Source organism: Salmo salar, chromosome ssa19, assembly GCF_905237065.1.
Source record: "Salmo salar chromosome ssa19, Ssal_v3.1, whole genome shotgun sequence".
NCBI classification, from domain to species: domain Eukaryota; kingdom Metazoa; phylum Chordata; class Actinopteri; order Salmoniformes; family Salmonidae; genus Salmo; species Salmo salar.
In genome coordinates this window covers 6,691,966-6,714,694 of record NC_059460.1, presented here as the reverse complement: position 1 = coordinate 6,714,694, position 22,729 = coordinate 6,691,966, and the positions used below count along the sequence as shown (strand labels likewise).

Below are 22,729 nucleotides of genomic sequence, written 5' to 3'. Positions count from 1 at the left end.
GACTGGGAAACTGGCCAGAATTGAAGGAATGATGGATCGTGCTAAATACAGGGAATTTCGTGAGGTGAAACCTGTTTCAGTATTCCAAAGATTTGAGACTGGGACGGAGGTTCACCTTCCTGGAGGACAATGACCCTAAGCATACTGCTAAAGCCATACTCGAGTGGTTTAAGGGGAAACATTTAAATGTCTTTGAATGGCCTAGTCAAAGGCCAGATCTCAATCCAATTGAGAATCTGTGTTATGACTTAAAGATTGCTCTACACAAGCAGAACCCATCCAACGTGAAGGAGCTGGAGCAGTTTTGCCTTGAAGAATGCTTAAAGAGACATACCCCAAGAGACTTGCAGTTGTAATTTCTGCCAAAGGTGGCTTTACAAAGTATTGACATTGGGTGGGTGAATAGTTACGCACAGTTTTTTTGTCTTATTTCTTGTTTTTTATCAAGAAAAAATATTTTGCATCTTCAAAAACATCATTCTCAAAAATACCAATTGGGGTGAATACTTTTGCAAGCCACTGGCTGTGTGGTTGTGGTTAGAAGTTGTGTGGTTGTTTTCAGTAGTTGTGTGGTTGTGGTCAGTCGTTGTATGGTTGTGGTCAGAAGTTTGGTGGTTGTGGTCACTATTTGTAGTTGTGTTGTTGTCAGTAGTTGTATGGGTTTGTTCATCTAGATGTGGTCAGAAGTTGTTTGGTTGCGGGAAGTAGTTGTGATCAGCAGTTCAGTAGCATTGTCATTAGTTGTCTGGTCAGAAGATGTCTGTGTATTGTCAGTAGTTATGTGGTTGTGGTCAATACATGTTGTCAGCAGATGTGTGGTTGTGGTCAGTAGTTGGGTGGTTGTGGTCAGTAGATGAGTGGTCTGTTGTTTTGTTGTCAGACGTTTTGTTGTGGTCAGTAGTTATGTTGTGTTGGTCACTAAATGTGGTCGGCAGATGTGTGGTTTTGGTCAGAAATGGTGTGGTTTTGGCCAGTTGTCATAGCCAGTACATGAGTTTTCTGTAGATGTGTGATTGCTGTCAGTAGTAGTGTGGTTGTGGTTACTAGATGTGGTCAGAACTTGTTTGGTGATTGTCAGTAGTTGTGTGATTGTGGTCACTATATTTTATCAGAAGTTGTGTGGTTATCCTCTCTAGGGTAGGGGGCAGTATTTGCACGGCCGGATAAAAAAACGTACCCGATTTAATCTGGTTATTACTACTGCCCAGAAACTAGAATATGCATATAATTAGTAGATTTGGATAGAAAACACCCTAAAGTTTCTAAAACTGTTTGAATGGTGTGTGAGTATAACAGAACTCATATGGCAGGCAAAAACCTGAGAAGATTTCTATGCAGTAAGTGGGATATTGGTGAGTGCCAAACTTGGCGGGTGTCTAAATAGCTAGCCCTGTGATGGCTGGGCTATCTACTCAGAATATTGCAAAATGTGCTTTTGCCAAAAGCTATTTTAAAATCGGACATATCGAGTGCATAAAGGAGTTCTGTATCTATAATTCTTAAAATAATTGTTATGCTTTTTGTGAACGTTTATCGTGAGTAATTTAGTAAAATGTAGCATCCCGGACGTTTGCGGGGGGTATGCTAGTTCTGAACGTCACATGCTAATGTAAAAAGCTGGTTTTTGATATAAATATGAACTTGATTGAACAAAACATGCATGTATTGTATAACATAATGTCCTAGGGTTGTCATCTGATGAAGATCATCAAAGGTTAGTGCTGCATTTAGCTGTCTTCTGGGTTTTTGTGACATTATATGCTAGCTTGAAAAATGGGTGTCTGATTATTTCTGGCTTGGTACTCTGCTGACATAATCTAATGTTTTGCTTTCGTTGTAAAGCCTTTTTGAAATCGGACAGTGTGGTTAGATAAAGGAGAGTCTTATCTTTAAAATGCTGTGAAATAGTCATATGTTTGAAAAATTGAAGTTTTTGTATTTTAGAGGAGTTTGTATTTCGCGCCACGCCCATCATTGGATATTGGAGCAGGTGTTCCGCTAGCGGAACGTCTAGATGTAAGAGGTTAAACAGCATGATCATTACACAGGTGCACCTTGTGCTGGGGACATTAAAAGGCTACTTTAAAATGTTCAGTTTTGTCACACAACACAATGCCACAGATGTCTCAAGTTTTGTGGGAGCATGCAATTGGCATGCTAACTGCAGGAATGTCCACCAAAGCTGTTGCCAGAGAATTTAATGTTCATTTCTCCACCATAAGCTGCCTCCAACATCGTTTTAGAGAATTTGAATGAACAGAGATACCGTGACGAGATCCTGGGGCCAATTGTTGTGCCATTCATCCGCCGCCATTACCTCATGATTCAGCATTATAATAATGTCATGAGGATCTGTACACATTTCCTGGAAGCTGAACATTTCTTCCATGGCCGGCATACACACCAGACATGTCACCCATTGAGCATGTTTGGGATGCTCTGGATCGACATGTATGACAGCGTGTTCCAGTTACCGCCAATATCCAGCAACTTCACTCAGCCATTGAACAGGAGTGGGACAACATTCCACAGGCCACAATCATGTGTCGCGCTGCATGAGGCGCTGCAAATGGACGAGAATGTTTCTCGGCCTGAGAACCTTCTAGAGCCACAAACTCACCATGCACTACCGACTTGATGGTCACACCATATCTGTATTCCCAGACATGTGAAATCCATAGATTAGGGGCTAATGAATTCCTTATATGAACTGTAACACAGTAAAATCTGAAATTGGGCAATCTGAAATTGTTTATATTTTTGTTCAGTATAGAATGGCACATTTGTTTTGCAAGTCCTCCAATTAAATTTGACAGATTGTTTGAGAGAGGAAGTGCCACAAGTGGAAATTACAGACGTCTCCAGCGAAACATTTAATCTCATAGTTTTATGACCTTTGTGGTGGAATAGTCGAATCAAGTGAGCGAGACTTTGTCATTTCTTCAAACAATCATCTTATTTAATACTGATTTAATTATTGCAATGATGAAGCTGTCGACCGCACTCTAAGGTGTGTGGCCGAGAGCTTAACTTCTCTGGGCTAGGTGGGACGTGACTGTCCCACACTATTCAACAGCCAGTGAAATAGCATGGCGCAAAATACAAAACAGCAAAAATATCATAATTTCAATTTCTCAAACATACGACTATTTTACACCATTTTAAAGATACACTTGTCCTTAATGTAACCACATTGTCCGATTTCAAAAAGGCTTTACAGCGAAAGCAAAACATTAGATTATGTTAGAGTACAGAGACAAAAATAACCACACAGCCATTTTCCAAGCAAGGACATGTGTCAATAAAACCCAAAACACAGCTAAATGAAGCACTAACCTTTGATGATCTTCATCAGATGACACTCCTAGGACATCATGTTACACAATACATGTATGTTTTGTTCAATAAAGTTCATATTTAAATCCAAAAACAGCATTTTACATTAGTGCGTGATGTTCAGAGAATGTATAATGTTCCCACCAAAAACTTCCGGTGAATGAGCACATCAATTTACAAAAATACTCATCATAAACGTTGACAAAATACATAACAATTATTTTAAGAATTATAGATACAGTACTCCTTGATGCAATCGCTGTGTCAGATTTTAAAATAGCTTTTCGGCGAAAGCACATTTTTCAATATTCTGAGTACATAGCTCGCCATCAAAGCAAGCTATACAGACACCCGGCAAGTTCTAGGGTCACCTAAACTCAGGATTAGTATTATAAATATTCTCTTACCTTTGCTGATCTTCGTCAGAATGCACTCCCAGGACTGCTACTTCCACAAGACATGTTGTTTTAGTTCGAAATAATCCATATTTATGTCCAAATACCTCCATTTTGTTCGTGCATTCAGGTCACTATCCAAAGGCATAATGCGCGAGCGTAATTCGAGACACAGAAAGTCAAAATGTTCCATTACCGTTCGTAGAAGCATGTCAAACGTTGTTTACAATCAATCTTTATGGTATTTTTAATGTAAAAATGCGATAATATTCCAACCAGACAATAGCGTATTCATTCCAGAAGAAAAAGAAGCAGGGGCACGCTATCGGGCTCGCGCATCACCAAGTCCTTGGTCCCCAGGCAGTCCACTCATTAACTGAGCTCCTATTCTCTGCCCAGTAATAGGAGAATGATGAAAAAACTTTCTGAAGGCTTTTGACAGCCATTGGAAGCCTTAGGAAGTGCAACGTGACCCCACAGACACTGTAGTTTCGATAGGGATTCAAAAGAAGAACCACAATTCTCAGATCTCCCACTTCCTGGTTGGATTTTTCTCAGGTTTCTGCCTGCCATATGAGTTCTGTTATACTCACAGACATCATTCAAACAGTTTTAGAAACATCTACTAATAATATGCATATTCTCGTTTCTGGGCCAGAGTAGTAACCAGTTTAATTTGGGTACTTTTTTCATCCGGACGTGAAAATACTGCCCCCTACACCTTGACAGGTTAACCTTTACAGACAATGCAGAGTTCTTATATAGCTGACACTAAAAATGCTTAGTCATGGCTGGTTCCTCGCCTCCCATTGCCGATTGGGGTCCACCACAAGCCATCCTGGGTTCATTCTGTGGTCATCTGCACTCAGTGTTGTTTTAACCACACCCCGGCTTAGTTTCCCAGATGCCAGGATGATTTTGACACAATGAGGGTTTTGTTCTATTCCTCCAGGCTCTCTATCTCGGTTACACCCACCACATCTCATCTCTGGAATGCGGTCTTTAGTTTTATCACCAAGTCAACTGTCAGCTCAAGCCCCAGAGGCCCAATTTAACCCACAGACAAGAGTACTCATCAAACCTTATCTGATGCATAAACTGTATTATTACATAATATTGTAATTTTGTTCTCACACCTTCTAGTCATATGTGCAGTAACAGACTCCTGTAACACCGATTGCAATCCTGCCTCTGACATTGTGAACAGTACATCAATATGAAAAGCAGATTAATGAATATATACTACCATTCAAAAGTTTGGGGTCACTTGGAAATGTTCTTGTTTTTTAAAGAAAAGCACATTTGTTGTCCATTAAAATAACATCAAATTGATCAGAAATACAGTGTAGACATTGTTAATGTTGTAAATGACTATTATAGCTGGAAAGGGCAGATTTTGTTTTAATGGAATATCTACATAGGCGCATAGAAGCAATAAAACTGTCCGTCTTTAGACTAGTTGAGTATCTGGAGCATCATAACTCATGTAAAACAAGTGTTGATAGGCATAACATAATCTTCAGTAAGCCAATTATACTGTTGGCAGTGGCGAGACGCAGACATAATACTCATGTTACATTACTCTTAAGAAAGTTACTGCAATTGTGCCGGAGAGAGTCAAATGACAACGGCCACCTCCTCGATGTCCCATTACCCCCAGCTGAGTTTGTGAGAGGGTGGTCAAAATGATCCAGTTTTCCTGTGCCGGTGGAGAACAAGTTGTAACAGGTCACTATGGGAGTCAAGGGTGTAAAGAACGAGAAGAGTGAGAGATCTTATGAGCAATGAGAGTTCTGAATAGACTCAGAGGGAGTCCCAAATGACATCCTATTTACTTTTGCACTACCTTATTCATTGTGCATTATATAATGAATAGGGTTCCATTTGAGACACTACCTAAGTCACATCCAATCGCTTTAATTACTTACAGTAAAATCAAAGGCTGACCATCTCGGGAACTTCAGTCCCTGGAATAACATTATCTGCTGTTATACTCTGTTCAGGAGGCTTTGGGGCATTGCACTGCACCTTGCGTGAATTCTTAATGCTCCCAGTACAGAGGCCCTTGTTAATGGTTCTAATTTTGATCCAGAAAAAGAGAGAGAATTGAGGGGAAATTCTTTAGGAATTCATAAATGTAGAAAGTGCTGTGATTTATTTGATTTATCAGGATCCCCATTATCCGACACCAATGGCGACAGCTAGTCTTACTGACTGTGGTCCGACAAAACAAAAACGACATTACAGACAAGACTTTACAATTTACATACATTTAAAACATTAACTTGTAGTGTGCGTGTATCTATCGGGAGGCAGGTAGCCTAGTGCTTAGAGCATTGGGCCTGTAACTGAAAGGTTGCTAGATCGAATCCCCGAGTTGACAAGGTAAACATCTGTCGTTCTGCGCCTGAACAAGGCAGTTAACCCACTGTTCCCCGGTCATTGTCCATCTGCACTGTGAAGCGCCATCCAATGAATTTATAAGCATTTGGCTGAATCTGAGAAGATAATATAGCCCTAAACACTTCAGAATTGCACTTTCAGCTCATATTCAGTATTTCATTTAAACTCCAATATGCTGTGGTGGACAGCTAAAATAATAATAACTTGGCCAATGTCCAAATATTTATGGACCTGACTATATTCGGCGCATGTGACATACATTTGATTTGATTTCCATTCACTGTTTTAATGTTAAGTTGGCACGCTTCTATAGTAACAACATACACAAGGGGAGTTATAGAGACAGGATTGTAGGAACAAATAAGATAAATGCAACAGAAAAGATCACAAAATAAGGTCTATTGTTTTTATGTGAATGCTTCAGTGTTTAAGTATATGAAGTTACTGTAAGCCATTTACCTCTACTGTCTTGCGATACAGTTGGGTGGAGAGATGTCTGAGACAAAATTAATCACATGTTAACATTAACAGATGTCTAATGTATGTCAGGCATCATTTGAAAGGCTTTAAAGTATACAGTAACACTACAAAATAAGATCCACTGTTTTTAAATACTATCAATTTACTGTAGGCCATTAACCTCTGCTTTGTGACACTTCCAGGTGAGCTTGTTGGAGAAACTTGTGAGGCAAAATGTATCACATGTTAACAATAACAGATGTCTAATGTCTGTCACACTTCATTTGAAAGTTCTGATTCCACAAGTATGGCCCAATCCCAAATCAACCCCTAGGCCCCTCAAACTCAACTCTGGACCTCGAAGCCAGTTCCTCTGTATTTTTATTTATTGTTCCCTTCAAATCAGGGACTGATTTAGACCTGGGAAACCAGGTGTTTACAATTCATTATCAGGTAGAGCAGAAAACCAGCAGGCTCTGACTCTCGTAGGGTAAGAGTTCAATACCCCTGCCCTAGACCCTACTCCCTATGGACTTGAGAAGATCTGAGAGGATTTGACAAGTGTAAGCAATTTGGTAATCATTCAAATTAGAACTCTGATAGGCTAGGGGGAAGTTTCAACATATTGTTTAGACCCATCAAATAATCTCAGATCTCCACAAGTGCATAGGTTAGTTATCCTGTTAGGGCTAGGGGGCAGTATTGACACGGCTGGATAAAAAACATACCCGATTTAATCTGGTTACCACTCCTACCCAGTAACTAGAATATGCATATACTTATTACATATGGATAGAAAACACCCTAAAGTTTCTAAAACTGTTTGAATGGTGTCTGTGAGTATAACAGAACTCAAATGGCAGGTCAAAACCTGAGAGATTCCTTTACAGGAAGTGGCCTGTCTGACCATTTCTTGAACTTCTTTTCCATCTCTATCTTTTACTAAGGATCTCTGCTCTAACGTGACACTTCCCACGTCGTCCATAGGCGCTCAGAGCCCGGGAAAAAACAGAATGTCGTCATTCCAGCCCCAGGCTGAAACACATTATCGCCTTTCTCAAGTGGCCGATCAAGGGACTCTGGGCTTATGCGCATGACCCGACCGCCCCTGCCTTTGTGATTTTTTCCTCTGTTTGCCGAAAAGGAGATTCCCTGTCGGAATATTATCGCTTTTCTACGAGAAAAATGGCATAAAAATTGATTTTAAACAGCGGTTGACATGCTTCGAAGTACGGTAATGGAATATTTCGAATTTTATTGTCACGAATTGCGCCATGCGCGCGACACTTCTTTACCATTTCGGATAGTGTCTGGAACGCACGAACAAAACGCCGCTATTCGGATATAACGATGGATTATTTTGGACCAAACCAACATTTGTTATTGAAGTAGACGTCCTGGGAGTGCATTCTGACGAAGACAACAAAAGGTAATCAAACTTTTATAATAGTAAATATGATTATGGTGAGTGCTAAACTTGCCGGGTGTCTAAATAGCGAGCCCGTGATGCCTGGGCTATGTACTTAGAATATTGCAAAATGTGCTTTCACCAAAAAGCTATTTTAAAATCGGACATATCGAGTGCATAGAGGAGGTCTGTATCTATAATTCTTAAAATAATTGTTATGCTTTTTGTGAACGTTTATCGTGAGTAATTTAGTAAAATGTTAGCGAATTCCCCGGAAGTTTGCGGGGGTATGCTAGTTCTGAACGTCACATGCTAATGTAAAAAGCTGTTTTTTGATATAAATATGAACTTGATTGAACAAAACATGCATGTATTGTATAACATAATGTCCTAGGGTTGTCATCTGATGAAGATCATCAAAGGTGAGTGCTGCATTTAGCTGTCTTCTGGGTTTTGGTGACATTATATGCTGGCTTGAAAAATGGGTGTCTGATTATTTCTGGCTTGGTACTCTGCTGACATAATCTAATGTTTTGCTTTCGTTGTAAAGCCTTTTTGAAATCGGACAGTGTGGTTAGATTAACGAGAGTCTTGTCTTTAAATAGCTGTAAAATAGTCATATGTTTGAGAAATTGAAGTAATAGGATTTTTAAGGTTTTGAAAATCGCGCCACAGGCTGCAAGTGGCTGTTACGTAGGTGGGACGCCAGCGTCCCACCTAGCCCATAGAGGTTAAAGGGGTCCATTTGGGATTGGGTTTATGACAACAAAATCATGTCCAGGTCCATTGTTTCAATGTGAATACTTCAATGCTATCGAGTAAAATGTAAATGTGTGTCACGTCCTGACCTGTAATAGGGGTTATTTGTTATTGTAGTTTGGTCAGGACGTGGCAGATGGTATTTGTTTTATATGGTTCGGGGTGGTGGTTTGTTTAGTAGGGTACTTGATTTATGTATTCCGGGGGGGTTTTGGGCACTGTTCTATGTTAGTGTATTTCTATGTTCTGTCTAGTCTTTTGTATTTCTATGTTTTGTTAATTGGGGTTGGACTCTCAATTGGAAGCAGGTGTTTTCTAGTTGCCTCTGATTGAGAGTCCTATATATAGGTATGTATATGTTGAGTACTTTGTGGGAGATTGTTCTGTGTATAGCCTTGTGCCTTACCAGCCTGTGATTAGTCATTGTGGTTTATTTGTGTTTGTTTTGGTTCTCCTTCTTGTCTGTTTATAATAAAGAAAATGAGTGCACATTTCCCCGCTGCATTTTGGTCTATATCCGACGACAACCGTTACAATGTAAGATGCTGTAAGCCATTTACCTTAGAGGTTGAGTAGGTGTTCACAAGTGGTGCTGGATGTCCCACAATTGCTCCATCAGGAAAAATGGTAGCCAAGAGATTAGATAAAGTTGAAGTCGTAAATTTACATACATCTTAGCCAAATACATTTAAACTCAGTTTTTCACAATTCCTGACATTTAATCCTAGTAAAAGGATCACCACTTCATTTTAAGAATGTGAAATGTCACAATAATAGTAGTGAGAATGCTTTATTTCAGCTTTTATTACTTTCATCACATTCCCAGTGGGTCAGAAGTTTACATACACTCAATTAGTATTTGGTAGCATTGCCTTTAAATTGTTCAACTTGGGTCTAACGTTTTGGGTAGCCTTCCACAAGCTTCCCACAATAAGTTGGGTGAATTTTGGCCCATTCCTCATGACAGAGCTGGTGTAACTGACTCAGGTTTGTAGGCCTTTTTGCTCGCACAAGCTTTTTCAGTTCTGCCCACACGTTTTCTATAGGATTGAGGTCAGGGCTTTGTGATGGCCACTCCAATATCTTGACTTTGTTGTCCTTAAGCCATTTTGCCACAACTTTGGACGTATGCTTGGGGTCATTGTCCATTTGGAAGACCCATTTGTGACCAAGCTTTAACTTCTTGACTGATGTCTTGATATGTTGCTTCAATATATCCACATCATTTTCCTACCTCATAATGCCATCTATTTTGTGAAGTGCAGCAGTCCCTCCTGCATCAAAGCACCCCCACAACGTGATGCTGCTACCCCCGTGCTTCACGGTTGGGATGGTGTTCTTCGGCTTGTAAGCCTCCCCCTTTTTCCTCCAAACATAACGATGGTCATTATGGCCAAACAGTTCTATTTTTGTTTCATCAAACCAGAGGACATTTCTCCAAAAAGTAGGATCTTTGTCCCCATGTGCAGTTGCAAACCGTAGTCTGGCTTTTTTATGGCGGTTTTGAAGCAGTGGCTTCTTCCTTGCTGAACGGCCTTTCAGGTTATGTTGATATAGGACTCGTTTTACTGTGGATATAGATACTTTTGTACCTGTTTCCTCCAGCATCTTCACAAGGTCCTTTGCTGTAGTTCTGGGATTGATTTGCACTTTTCGTACCAAAGTACGTTCATCTCTAGGAGACAGAACGCGTCTCCTTCCTGAGCGGTATGATGGCTGCGTGGTCCCATGGTGTTTATACTTGCGTACTATTGTTTGTACAGATGAACATGGTACTTTCAGGCATTTGGAAATTGCTCCCAAGGATGAACCAGACTTGTGAAGGTCTACAATTGTTTTTCTGAGGTCTTGGCTGATTTCTTCTGATTTCCCCATGATGTCAAGCAAAGAGGCACTGAGTTTGAAGGTAGGCCTTGAAATACATCCACAGGTAAACCTCCAATTGACTCAAATGATGTCAATTAGCCTATCAGAAGCTTCTAAAGCCATGACATCATTTTCTGGAAGTCTTCAAGCTGTTAAAAGGCACAGTCAACTTAATGTATGTAAACGTCTGACCCACTGGAATTGTGATACAGTGCATTATATGTGAAATAATCTGTCTCTTAACAATTGTTGGAAAAATGACTTGTGTCATGCACAAAGTAGATGTCCTAACTGACTTGCCAAAACTATAAATTGATAACAAGACATTTGTGGAGTGGTTGAAAAATGAGTTTTAATGACTCCAACCTATGTGTACATAAACTTCTGACTTCAACTGTAAGTGGACTAGTAGCTGTAGGAGCAATACATTTTTGGGAATGGGGTGGTGTGCCTAATAAACTGTCCGGTGAGTGTACATATTAGTATAGTAAACCTGATCACCTTTAACTAGAGACTTTTGGAAACAATTGAGCTGCAAATGAGACAAAGAATCAGAAACAGATGAATCACTTAATAAATGTATTGTTTCATCTTATCAACTCTTAGGCCTTCTGCTAACCTGCTTCAAATACAAGGTAGACAAATACAGTGACTAGAAGATAACTCACATGGTGGGGAAACTTTCCAAGCAAGCTAAAAGTAAAACAGAAAGTGATGTTAGAAGAATCAATTTCTCTATAAATTAAACAACTTTTATTCAATTGTGACCAATTTAATTGATTACTCATGTATTTGAGTGGAAATAATGTAATATCCCATTTCATTTTTAAAAACCTCTCTTTACTCTTTAATTGCAATCAATTCCTTATTTACATGGCGTGTCATGTGACTTGGTTACCAAAGTCAAGAACTAGCCAAGTTGCCTAGTCATTCAACAAATGAAGTCCATTGGCATCCGTTTCAAAATACCAAAAAATTGTAACCCAACTTATTACTTTGCAAGAGGGTTATCAGACCGCATTTGTCACTCTCTATGGAAACTAGTTGTTAAAATTGTTTTTATGGTCAGACCTAGATAGCAGCCAATGTAGCTGAAATCAAATCAAATTTTGATGTGGTTAGCAGATGTTAATGCGAGTGTAGCGAAATGCTTGTTCTTCTAGTTCCGACAATGCAGTGATATCTAACAAGTAATCTAACTAAATAACAACAACTACCTTTATACACACAAATGTAAAGGGATGAATAAGAATATGTACATATATATATATGGATGAGCGATGGCCGTGCGGCATAGGCAAGATGCAATAGATGGTATAAAATACAGTATATACATGTGAGATTAGTAATATAATATGTAAAGATTATTAAAGTGGCATTATTTAAAGTGACTAGTGATACTTTTATTAAGTCCTTTTATTAAAGTGGCCAGAGATTTGAGTCTGTATGTAGGCAGCAACCTCTCTGTGTTAGTGATGGCTGTTTAGCAGTCTGATGGCCTTGAGATAGAAGCTGTTTTTCAGTCTCTCGGTCCCCACTTTGATGCACCTGTACTGACCTCGCCTTCTGAATGGTAGCGGGGTGAACAGGCAGTGGCTCGGGTGGTTGTTGTACTTGATGATCTTTTTGGCCTTCCTGTGACATCGGGTGCTGTAAGTTTCCTGGAGGGCAGGTAGTTTTCCGCCGGTGATGCGTTGTGCAGACCGCACTACCCTCTGGAGAGCCTTGCGGTTGAGGGCGCTGCAGTTGTCGTACCAGGCGGTGATACAGCCTGACAGGATGCTCTCGATTGTGCATCTGTAAAAGTTTGTGAGTGTTTTAGGTGACAAGCCAAATTTCTTCAGCCTCCTGAGGTTGAAAAGGCGCTGTTGCGCCTTCTTCACCATGCTGTCTGTGTGGGTGGACCATTTCAGTTTGTCCTTGATGTGTACGGCGAGGAACTTAAAACTTTCCACCTTCTCGACTACTGTCCCTTCGATGTGGATGGGGGATGCTCCCTCTGCTGTTTCCTGAAGTCCACGATCATCTCCTTTGTTTTGTTGACATTGAGTGAGAGGTTATTTTCCTGACACCACACTCCGAGGGGCCTCAAGTCCTCCCTGTAGGCCACCTCGTCGTTGTTGGTAATCATGCCTACCACTGTAGTGTCGTCTGCAAACTTGATGATTGAGTTGGAGGCGTGCATGGCCACACAGTCATGGGTGAACAGGGAGTACAGGAGAGGGCTGAGAATACACCCTTGTGGGGCCCCAGTGTTGAGGATCAGCGGGGTGGAGATGTTGTTTTATACCTTCACCACCTGGGGGCGGTCCGTCAGAAAGTCCAGGACCCAGTTGCATAGGGCAGGGTCAAGACCCAGGATCTCGAGCTTAATGACGAGTTTGGAGGGTACTATGGTGTTAAATGCTGAGCTGTAGTCAATGAACAGCATTCTTACATAGGTATTCCTCTTGTCCAGATGAGATTGTGCAGTGTGATGGCGATTGCATTGTCAGTGGGCCTATTGGGGTGTTAAGCAAATTGGAGTGGGTCAAGGATATCAGGGAGGATGGAGGTGATATGATGCTTGACTAGTCTCTCAAAGCACTTCATGATGACAGAAGTGAGTGCAACAGGGCGATGGTCATTTAGTTTAGTTACTTTAGCTTTCTTGGGAACAGGAACAATGGTGAATGAACACACCAGCCAGCTGGTCTGCACATGCTCTGAGGACGCGGCTAGGGATGCCATCTGGGCCGGCAGCCTTGAGAGCCCTGCCGTATACTGTTCTGGAGTGTGAATTGATTACACTTTGTGACACAAAAGGATAGGGGAAAAGGGAATAGAAATTGCCTTACCAACTAATCCTACATCCACTAAAACCTCACCTCTATTCCACTACTTGGCCCTATCTGATCCTACACCAGGCCGGCAGCCTGGGAGGACAGGACACTATCGTTCAACACACCTTGTAACTCTGCAGTAAAATCTCGTACACCCAAGTACTTCTCTGCAGCTGCCATCACAACATATATTTTCTGTGATTTACATTCACTTTGTGTTACAGTTGATAACCATGGCTATGAACACTAAGAAGCCAACCTTACTAAAATACGTTATTCCTATCACTATCTATTAGCCTCAGCCTACTAACAGGGAGCCTCTTAGGATCCCTCGCCCTGGACCTATCTTCCTCATAATACTCTCTACACTGCTTCAGCATACGACACCTTCTGTACTACTCTGATCCTGCAACTTCAACCCGTCTTTCTCTCACTGGACACTTCTTGATCTCCAGCACCATGGGTACCTCTACAGTTAACACACACAGCTTTTTCCACCTATACTACACATTCCATTGTCTCATGCCGTCCTGCACACTTCTCACATCCAGGAATCTCCCTCCTACACACTGCTGCAACATAAGTATAAGCTTGGCACCTAAAAAAATGAAATGGGTTCGGGACAAAAGCTCTCACGGGATAACTGACATATCCTAACTTGACTTTGTTGGGTGAAGACTGCATCAAAACTCAGCAGGATCAACAGCGTCTTTTCTATATCACACCCGGGTTTGCGTCGCACCAAACGGGGGCATCACAGACACCGGGAATCTTCCATTTCAATTGGTCCTCCTCAACACTTAATGCCACTCCAGTTATCACTCCTTTCAACAGCTCCCTGCTCTGGAGAGCAAAGCAAGTCACAGGTTGTTTCGCCTGAGGCGTGTGGTGTGGAGCACACTCTCCCTCTGGACGGAAGACACAAAAAAAATCATCATGAGTCCACTTCAAGTTAGTTTTCCCGTCTCAGTCCCCAACCTCTTCTCCACCCATCCTGACACCACATATGGATCAGCCAGAAGGCAAGGATCCATTCTCTCCAAAAATCTCACTCCCACTGTCCAGAAATGAATCATCGATGTCATCATTGAGACTATCTATTTCCACATCTCCACGCTCTTTCCGCTGCTTCATCCGCTGTAATAGCAAACTGTTCCAATGGTTCTTGTATCTTGAATTTACCGACCATGTCGCATTGACTCAAAAAGCTCTACCAGTTGCCATTACTCTTCGCGGCCCAACGCCACAGACAAAGTTGCATATTGCTCAAAACTTTTGGTTCTGATTTGAGACGTCTCTCATTTAAAATAACAGGGACACCATGCAAAACACAAGCAAAGAACAATGGTCGGTGAAATAGCGTATTTATTTCAAATAATGTCGAACTGTCCGGTTGTCTTGAAAAATAAACCTACAATTAATTATTAAATTCTCTCCTTAAATTGGTTACAGAGGTTTCCCCAAATTAAGTGCGGTTTGCTTAATTCAACCGTTCCATCAAAAACATAAATGAGGGATGAGGGACCACTACAAAGGGATCAGAAAAAAAAATCTGCATTACAGATGACTCAAAAATTGCAAATCAAAATCAAATTTTATTGGTCGCATACACAAGACTACTGTAGCTCTGCTGGAGTCACTTTTATTGATAACTTTGACACCTGGGGCGGCAGGGTAGCCTGGTGGTTAAAGCGTTGGACTAGTAACCGAAAGGTTGCAAGTTTGAATCCCCGAGCTGACAAGGTCCAAATCTGTTGTTCTGCCCCTGAACAAGGCAGTTAACCCACAGTTCCTAGGCTGTCATTGTAAATAAGACTTTGATCTTAACTGACTTGCCTAGTTAAATATAAACATGTTTAAAAAAATCTGTTGAACATGCATGTTGGTAAATGCACACAACAAGTAGGTCACATGGGGAAGGCGTTGTGCTATGAGGTGTTGCTTTATATTTTTTATGAAACCAGGTTTGCTGTTCACTTGTGCTATATAAATTGGAAGAGAGTTCCATGCCAAGGAGTGTAGTCATAAAGTGGCGACCCTTAATCTATTATTTAATGTAAATTCAAATCAAAGGGACTCTGCCTGGGCTGAGGGGGGCATTTATCATGGGGGAACATCTAGAGTGACTCAGGACTATTGCTTCTTTTTCTGCTGAGTGACTTCAGAAAGTTTTCATACCCTTGACTTATTCCACATTTTGTTGCTGAATTGAAAATAAGAAATGTTCTCATCATTATTTATAATTTATTAAATTAAATAGAGACAAATGTAAATGAAATAAGTATTCACACCCATGTGTAAAAACTTTGTTGAAGCACCTTTGGGAGCGATTACACCTGTGAGTCTTTCTGGGTAAGTCTCTAAGAGCTTTCCACACCTGGATTGGATAACATTTGCCAATTATTCTATTCTAAATTCTTCTAGCTCTGTCAAATTGGTTGTTGATAATTTCTAAACAGCAATGTTCAGGTCTTGACAAAGATTTTCAAGTAGATTTAAATCAAAACTGTAGCTCGGCCACTCTGGAACATTCAATGTTTTCTTGGTAAGCAACTCCAGTGTAGATTTGGCCTTGTGTTTTAGGTCATTGACCTGCTGAAAGGTGAATTCATCTCCCAGTGTCTGGTGGAAATCACACTGAACCAGGATTTCCTGTAGGATTTTGCCTGTGCTTAACTCCATTACATTTATTTTTCATCCTGAAACTCCCCAGTCCTTAATGATTACAAGCAAACGCATAACATGATGCAGTCACCACTATGTTTGAAATTATGGAGAGAAATACTCTGTAATGTTGAATTGGATTTGCCACAAACATAACACTTTGTATCCAGGACAAAAAGTTTAAGTGTATTGCTTGGCCACATTTTTTGCAGTATTACTTTAGTGCCTTGTTTCAAACAGGATGCATGTTTTGGAATATTTGTGTTCTGTCCAGGCTTCCTTCTTTTCACTCTTTCAATTAGGTTAGATTTTTGGATTAAATACAATGTTGTTGATCGATTCAGCTTTCTCCTCTCACAGCCAATAAACGCTGTAACTGTTTTAAAGTCACCATTGGCCTCATGGTGAAATCCTTGAGCGGTTTTCTTCCTCTCCGGCAACTAAGTTAGGAAGGACGCCTGTGTCTTTGTAGTAACTGGGTGTATTGATGCACCATCCAAAGTGTAATTAATAACTTCACCATATTCAAAGGGATATTCAATGTCTGCTTTTTTTACACATCTACCAATAGGTGCCCTTCTTTGCGATCATTGGAATACCTCTGATCTTTGTGTTTGAAATTCACTGCTCGATTGAGGGACCTTATAGGAAATGGTATGTGTGGGGTACAGAGACGAGGTACTCATTAAAAAATAATTTTGAACAATATTATTGCAAACAGAGTGAGTCCATGCAACTTATTATGTAACTCGTTAAGCAAATCTCTACTCCTGAACTTATTTAGGCTTAACAAAGGGGTTGAATACTTATTGACTCAAGACATTTCAACTTATATTTTTTATACATAAAAACACAATTCCACTGACATTATGGGGTATTGTGATTAGGTGTAGGTCTCAATTTAATCTATTTTAGATTCAGTCTGTAACACAACAAAATGTGGAAAAAGTCAAGGGGTGTGAATAGAAAGTATGACTTTTTCCACAATTTGTTGTGTTAGACTGAATTTGAAATTGATTAAATTGATATTATAAGGTCTCTCAGTCATGCAGTGAATTTCAAACACAAAGACCAGTGAGGTTTTCCAATGCTCGCAAAGGGCACCTATTGGTGAATGGGTAAAAAAGCAGACGTTGAATATCTCTTTGAGCATAATTGAGTGTTATCTACGGCTCCGCAATGGGCCGTGTGTGTGTGTGTGTAAATATTTGTGTGTATGTGGGTTTGTGTGCATACTTTTGTTGTATTCAGAATGTTTATATTACGTACACAGAACTCAATGTGATCCTAATATATACTTCCTACTTTCCTCAACTCATGTCCTTATTAGGTATTTATGTCTTTCACTGCAGTGCTACAAATCTCATGGGTCCTCCCCTCCTCAAGGGTGCAGCAGTCTGTCAGCTGGCGCACCCACAGCAGCTCCACCGCTTCTCAACAGAGCACTCACCAAAGGGAAAAGCTTCAGGTACTCATACAGTAGAACATCTTCTCTTGTTCTTCCTGCCCCGCTTGTTTAAATGGGCCGCTCCAGTCTACAGAGGTGGATGCAGCCAAGTAAAATGTACAATATGGCACAATATAAACAGCGCTTTCATGGAATGTAAAAAAGATTCATGATGATTGCAGTTGGTAATAAATATGTTAATATGCATCTAGGCTCCGGTACCAGACACAAAGGCCCTTATCTGCATCTCTAAAAGCAGTCGGAATCGGGACATTCCCGTTTGATTTACAGTTTAACAGGGTTAGCAGCTAACATGAAAATCACACTGATGGCTTCACAACAGATGGGGAAAATGTATATTTTTATCTTCAAATAAGATTACAATTGCAATAGATGTTGGTATATGATCCCCAATGTATTCATGTGATGTGTTTCTTTATAATCTCCTGTTTCTCTTTGTTGTTTTTTTACTAGTAAAGACCTCCCCCCCAAAATCAGTGACACACTGTTGCGGAGAAGTAGAAACTACAATGTGCTCATTTAAGCGTCTATAACCATTGACGCATTTGTGACCCATTTCATTGTTTTCTGTTTCTGTCAAATATTATTTTACATGGGTCATTCCAGGAGTAGCTCCCTGTCCCTCAGTTCAGCCCAAAGACACCAGGACACTCATCACTTCAGGACCCTGCCAATCTCTCGGGGACCAAGGGTTGCTGTCCCAGCCTATAAGCACCTGCAAGAGGTAGAGTCTACAGAGATGGAGGCGGAATCTTTAAGAGGGTAAGCACCTGGATGTTCTGCTTTTCTTTGAAACTGAATGAGGACAGTGTTGATAGCAAGGTTGTTTGGTCTTGATAAGTCAGTTTGAATCATGTGCTTTGAAATAATATTCACGAGTATAAATCTTCTGTTTACCTTGAGCCACCTTGAACTAAGTTAACTTAAATGACGTAACACTCCATGCCGCCCCACATCTTGTGTTGCATTTTCATTTTGAACGAAAACAAGTGGGTTGAGCCCTGAGCCGCCTTGGGCGCCCCGGCGCTTGAGACGAAGTGAAAGTGACTTGCAAGCTACAGCCGCCAGAAACAACACAGAGCAGACGAAACTAGCTAACTTGTTTTCAGATAAACTGTCCTGGTAACAGGGACAATGTTTTCAGAAAATGTTGACAGAAACAAACATTCTTGGATCTGAATCAACTCGACCCCAAAAGAGAAAAAAAAGTGAGAAAAAGACTGCTCATGACCATAAACCAGATAAACATTGGAATTAATTTTGAAAGGTGGAAAATGGAGTGAAATGGCCACCATTCTCATGGACTGGTAGGTAAGGGCTGTTGTGTTTTTAACCTTAGTGTGTTCAATGTTCAAGCTAGCTAACACTGCTACTTGGCTAGCTAACATCTGTATTTGGACTGTTTTGTACTCAAAGTAAACTAACGATAGCTACATCATGTAGCTACACTGCACAAACCCCAGAAGATGCCCAATGCATTTATTTAAACTGGCTCAAGCTAGATATGCCGATTGTTGACATGGTAGTGTGTGTGTGGTTGCTGATTTTTGGCCCCGAAACGCACCCCATAAAATGCATCAATCTAGCTATAAAATTCAGTCCAGTAATATCACACAAACATGTATTTCTCAGGGAGATACTGGTGGAGAAAGTTGGATTTCAAGGGAACCTAAGGTTAGGCTGGACAATAGAACAAGTCAAAATTCACCCAAGGCTGAAAAACGACAAAAGAATTTTGGCTGAGCACGAACGCTAGCGCGAGGGCATAGGAAATGAATTGAAACAAACCTTCGCAGAGTCTCTTCTGACTGGAGTGATGCTTAGAATTCCATTTCTCCTAAATGGCACAAGCAAATGTATCCCTTTTTTATTTTATAACTACAATCTGTTCTTATGACGACACTGGAAAAAAAATGACTTGTGTAGAAAGTAAACATCCGCACCTCGATGGTGTGCTTAAAACCTCTCTAGGGTCGGCGGGACGAAATCGTCCCACCTACTCAACAGCCAGTTGAATCCCGTGGCGCGATATTCAAATACCTTAGAAATGCTATTACTTCAATTTCTCAAACATATGACTATTTTACACCATTTTAAAGACAAGACTCTCGTTAATCTAACCACACTGTCCGATTTCAAAAAGGCTTTACAACGAAAGCAAAACATTGGATTATGTCAGCAGAGTACCCAGCCAGAAATAATCAGACACCCATTTTTCAAGCTAGCATATAATGTCACATAAACCCAAACCACAGCTAAATGCAGCACTAACCTTTGATGATCTTCATCAGATGACACACCTAGGACATTATGTTATACAATACATGCATGTTTTGTTCAATCAAGTTCATATTTATATCAAAAACCAGCTTTTTACATTAGCATGTGACGTTCAGAACTAGCATACCCCCCGCAAACTTCCGGTGAATTTACTAAATTACTCACGATAAACGTTGACAAAAAACATAACAATTATTTTAAGAATTATAGATACAGAACTCCTCTATGCACTCGCTATGTCCGATTTTAAAATAGCTTTTCGGTGAAAGCAATATTCTAAGTAGATAGCCCGGCATCACAGGGCTAGGTATTTAGACACCCACCAAGTTTAGCCCTGACCAAAGTCAGATTTACTATAAGAAAAATGGTATTACCTTTGCTATTCTTTGTCAGAATGCACTCCCAGGACTTCTACTTCAATAACAAATGTTGGTTTGGTTCAAAATAATCCATAGTTATGTTCAAATATCCTCTGTTTTGTTCGTGCGTTCAAGACACTATCCGAAGTGTAAAGAAGGGTGACGCCTCACGACGCATTTCGTGACAAAAAATTCTAAATATTCCATTACCGTACTTCGAAGCATGTCAACCGCTGTTTAACCTGTTAGGGCTAGGGGGCAGTATTTACATGGCCGGATAAAAAACGTACCCGATTTAATCTGGTTATTACTACTGCCCAGAAACTAGAATATGCATATAATTATTGGCTTTGGATAGAAAACACCCTAAAGTTTCTAAAACTGTTTGAATGGTGTCTGTGAGTATAACAGAACTCATATGGCAGGCAAAAACCTGAGAAGATTCCAAACAGGAAGTACCCTCTCTGACCATTCCTTGGGCTTCTTGGCTCTATTTATTGAACATTTAGGATCTTTGCTGTAACGTGACACTTCCTACGGCTCCCATAGGCTCTCAGAACCCGGGAAAAAGCTGAATGATGTAATTCCAGCCGCTGGCTGAAACACATTAGCGCCTTTGGTAAGTGGCCGATCAGAGGACCATCAGACTGAGGCTCGTGCACGAGGGGATCCCATGTTTTTATTTTCTCTCTCTTTGAACGTAAACACGCTTTCCCGGTCGGAATATTATCGCTTTTTTACGAGAAAAATGGCATAAAAATTGATTTTAAAAGATTAGAACCAATAGACTAGGGGTGTGCTGATCTCTTCATACTCGTGTTCATAATCGTATCCGTTTTGTTACACTTGATACTCGTAATGAGATTTACTCATAATCGGAAAAAACAGAAGTATGCCTTAAATGCCGGTAAAGCCTATACCTCAAGCACAATACTGCACTGTCACTCAGATTGCATCTCAAAGCGCATCGTTATGTTCCGTCACTTATTCACACACATTGTTCAAAGGTAAACGATCCAGACAGATGAAAATGCACATTAGGGCTATTTACTTACTTAGCCTATTTCACATGATAATTGAATAGGACTAACAAATACCCTAATGCATGGCTGGCTACTACTGCCTACATTTATTCCAGACAGATTTATATGCAGGTAGGCTAATTCACTTGCCCCATACAATTGTTTAACTTTCAAGAGGATCAAAACTTCTCCTTACACTTATGCCACAACATTTGTACAATGAAAATAAAAAATCTACATTTAATTTTATTTTCTAATGATCTGTCAGTTGGTAAACATGCTTGGGCGAGAATAAATAATAATAATAATTGCGAGAAGCATGGGCTTGGATCACAACATAACAGACGTCATCAGCAATGGAATAATTATACGGACAGACAAAGTAGGCCTACTAAACAACTGCAAGTAGACAGACAAAAACAACCATATGCCAACAGCAAAGTCTACAGAAAAGAACTAGATTAAAAGCTCTCTGGGAAATGTGGGACGCTAGCGTCCCACCCGCGAGACACACTATTCAACAGCCAGTGAAATAGCAGGGCGGCAAATTCAAAACAACAAGAATCTCATAATTCAAATTACTCAAACATACAACTTTTATATCCATTTTAAAGATACATTTCTCGTTAATCCAACCACATTGTCCGATTTCAAAAAGGCTTTATAGCGAAAGCATAACATTAGATTATGTTAGGACAGTGCCGAGACAAGAAAAACCACACAGCCATTTTCCAAGCAAGGAGAGGCGTCACAAAAAACAGAAATACGCTAAAATGAATCACTAACCTTTGATGATCTTCATCAGATGGCACTCATAGGACTTCATGTTACACAATACATGTATGTTTTGCTCGATAAAGTTCATATTTATATCCAAAACCCCATTTTACATTGGCGTGAAATGTTCAGAAAATGTTTTGCCTCCCAAACCCTTGGTGAATGAACACATCAATTTACAGAAATACTCATCATAAACGTTGATAAAATATTAAACTGTTATTCAAAGAATTTTAGATACACTTCTCCTTAATGCATCTGCTGTGTCAGATTTCAAAACAACTTTACAGCGAAAGCACACTTTGCAATAATCTGAGTACAGCGCTCAGACAACAACAACAAGCAAAACAGATACCTGCCATTTTGGAGACAACTAAAGTCAGAAATAGCATTATAAATATTCACTTACCTTTGATGATCTTCATCAGAATGCACTCCCAGGAATCCCAGTTCCACAATAAATGTTTGTTTTGTTCGATAAAGTCCATCATTTATGTCCAAATACCTCCTTTTTGTTCACGCGTTTAGTCCACTACTCCAAATGCAGGAAGCGCGCGCAAAATGTCACGACGAAAAGTCAAAAAAAGTTATATTTACGTTCAGAGAAAGATGTCAAACGATGTTTAGCATCAATCTTTAGGATGTTTTAATCATAAATCTTCAGTAATATTCCAACCGGACAATTCCAATGTCTTCAGAAATTAAAAGGAA

General features: G+C 40.2%; 1 protein-coding gene across 1 annotated transcript in view; it reads left to right on the top strand.

Annotated features, from left to right (window-relative positions):
* Positions 1-22,729, top strand: part of nrg3b (neuregulin 3b) — a 432,471-nt gene that overhangs the window by 391,046 nt on the left and 18,696 nt on the right. The window contains exons 7-8 of the mRNA XM_014157078.2: positions 17,465-17,580; positions 18,187-18,342. Coding sequence (XP_014012553.1) covers positions 17,465-17,580; positions 18,187-18,342 — 272 coding nt within the window. The remainder of the gene's footprint in view (positions 1-17,464; positions 17,581-18,186; positions 18,343-22,729) is intronic.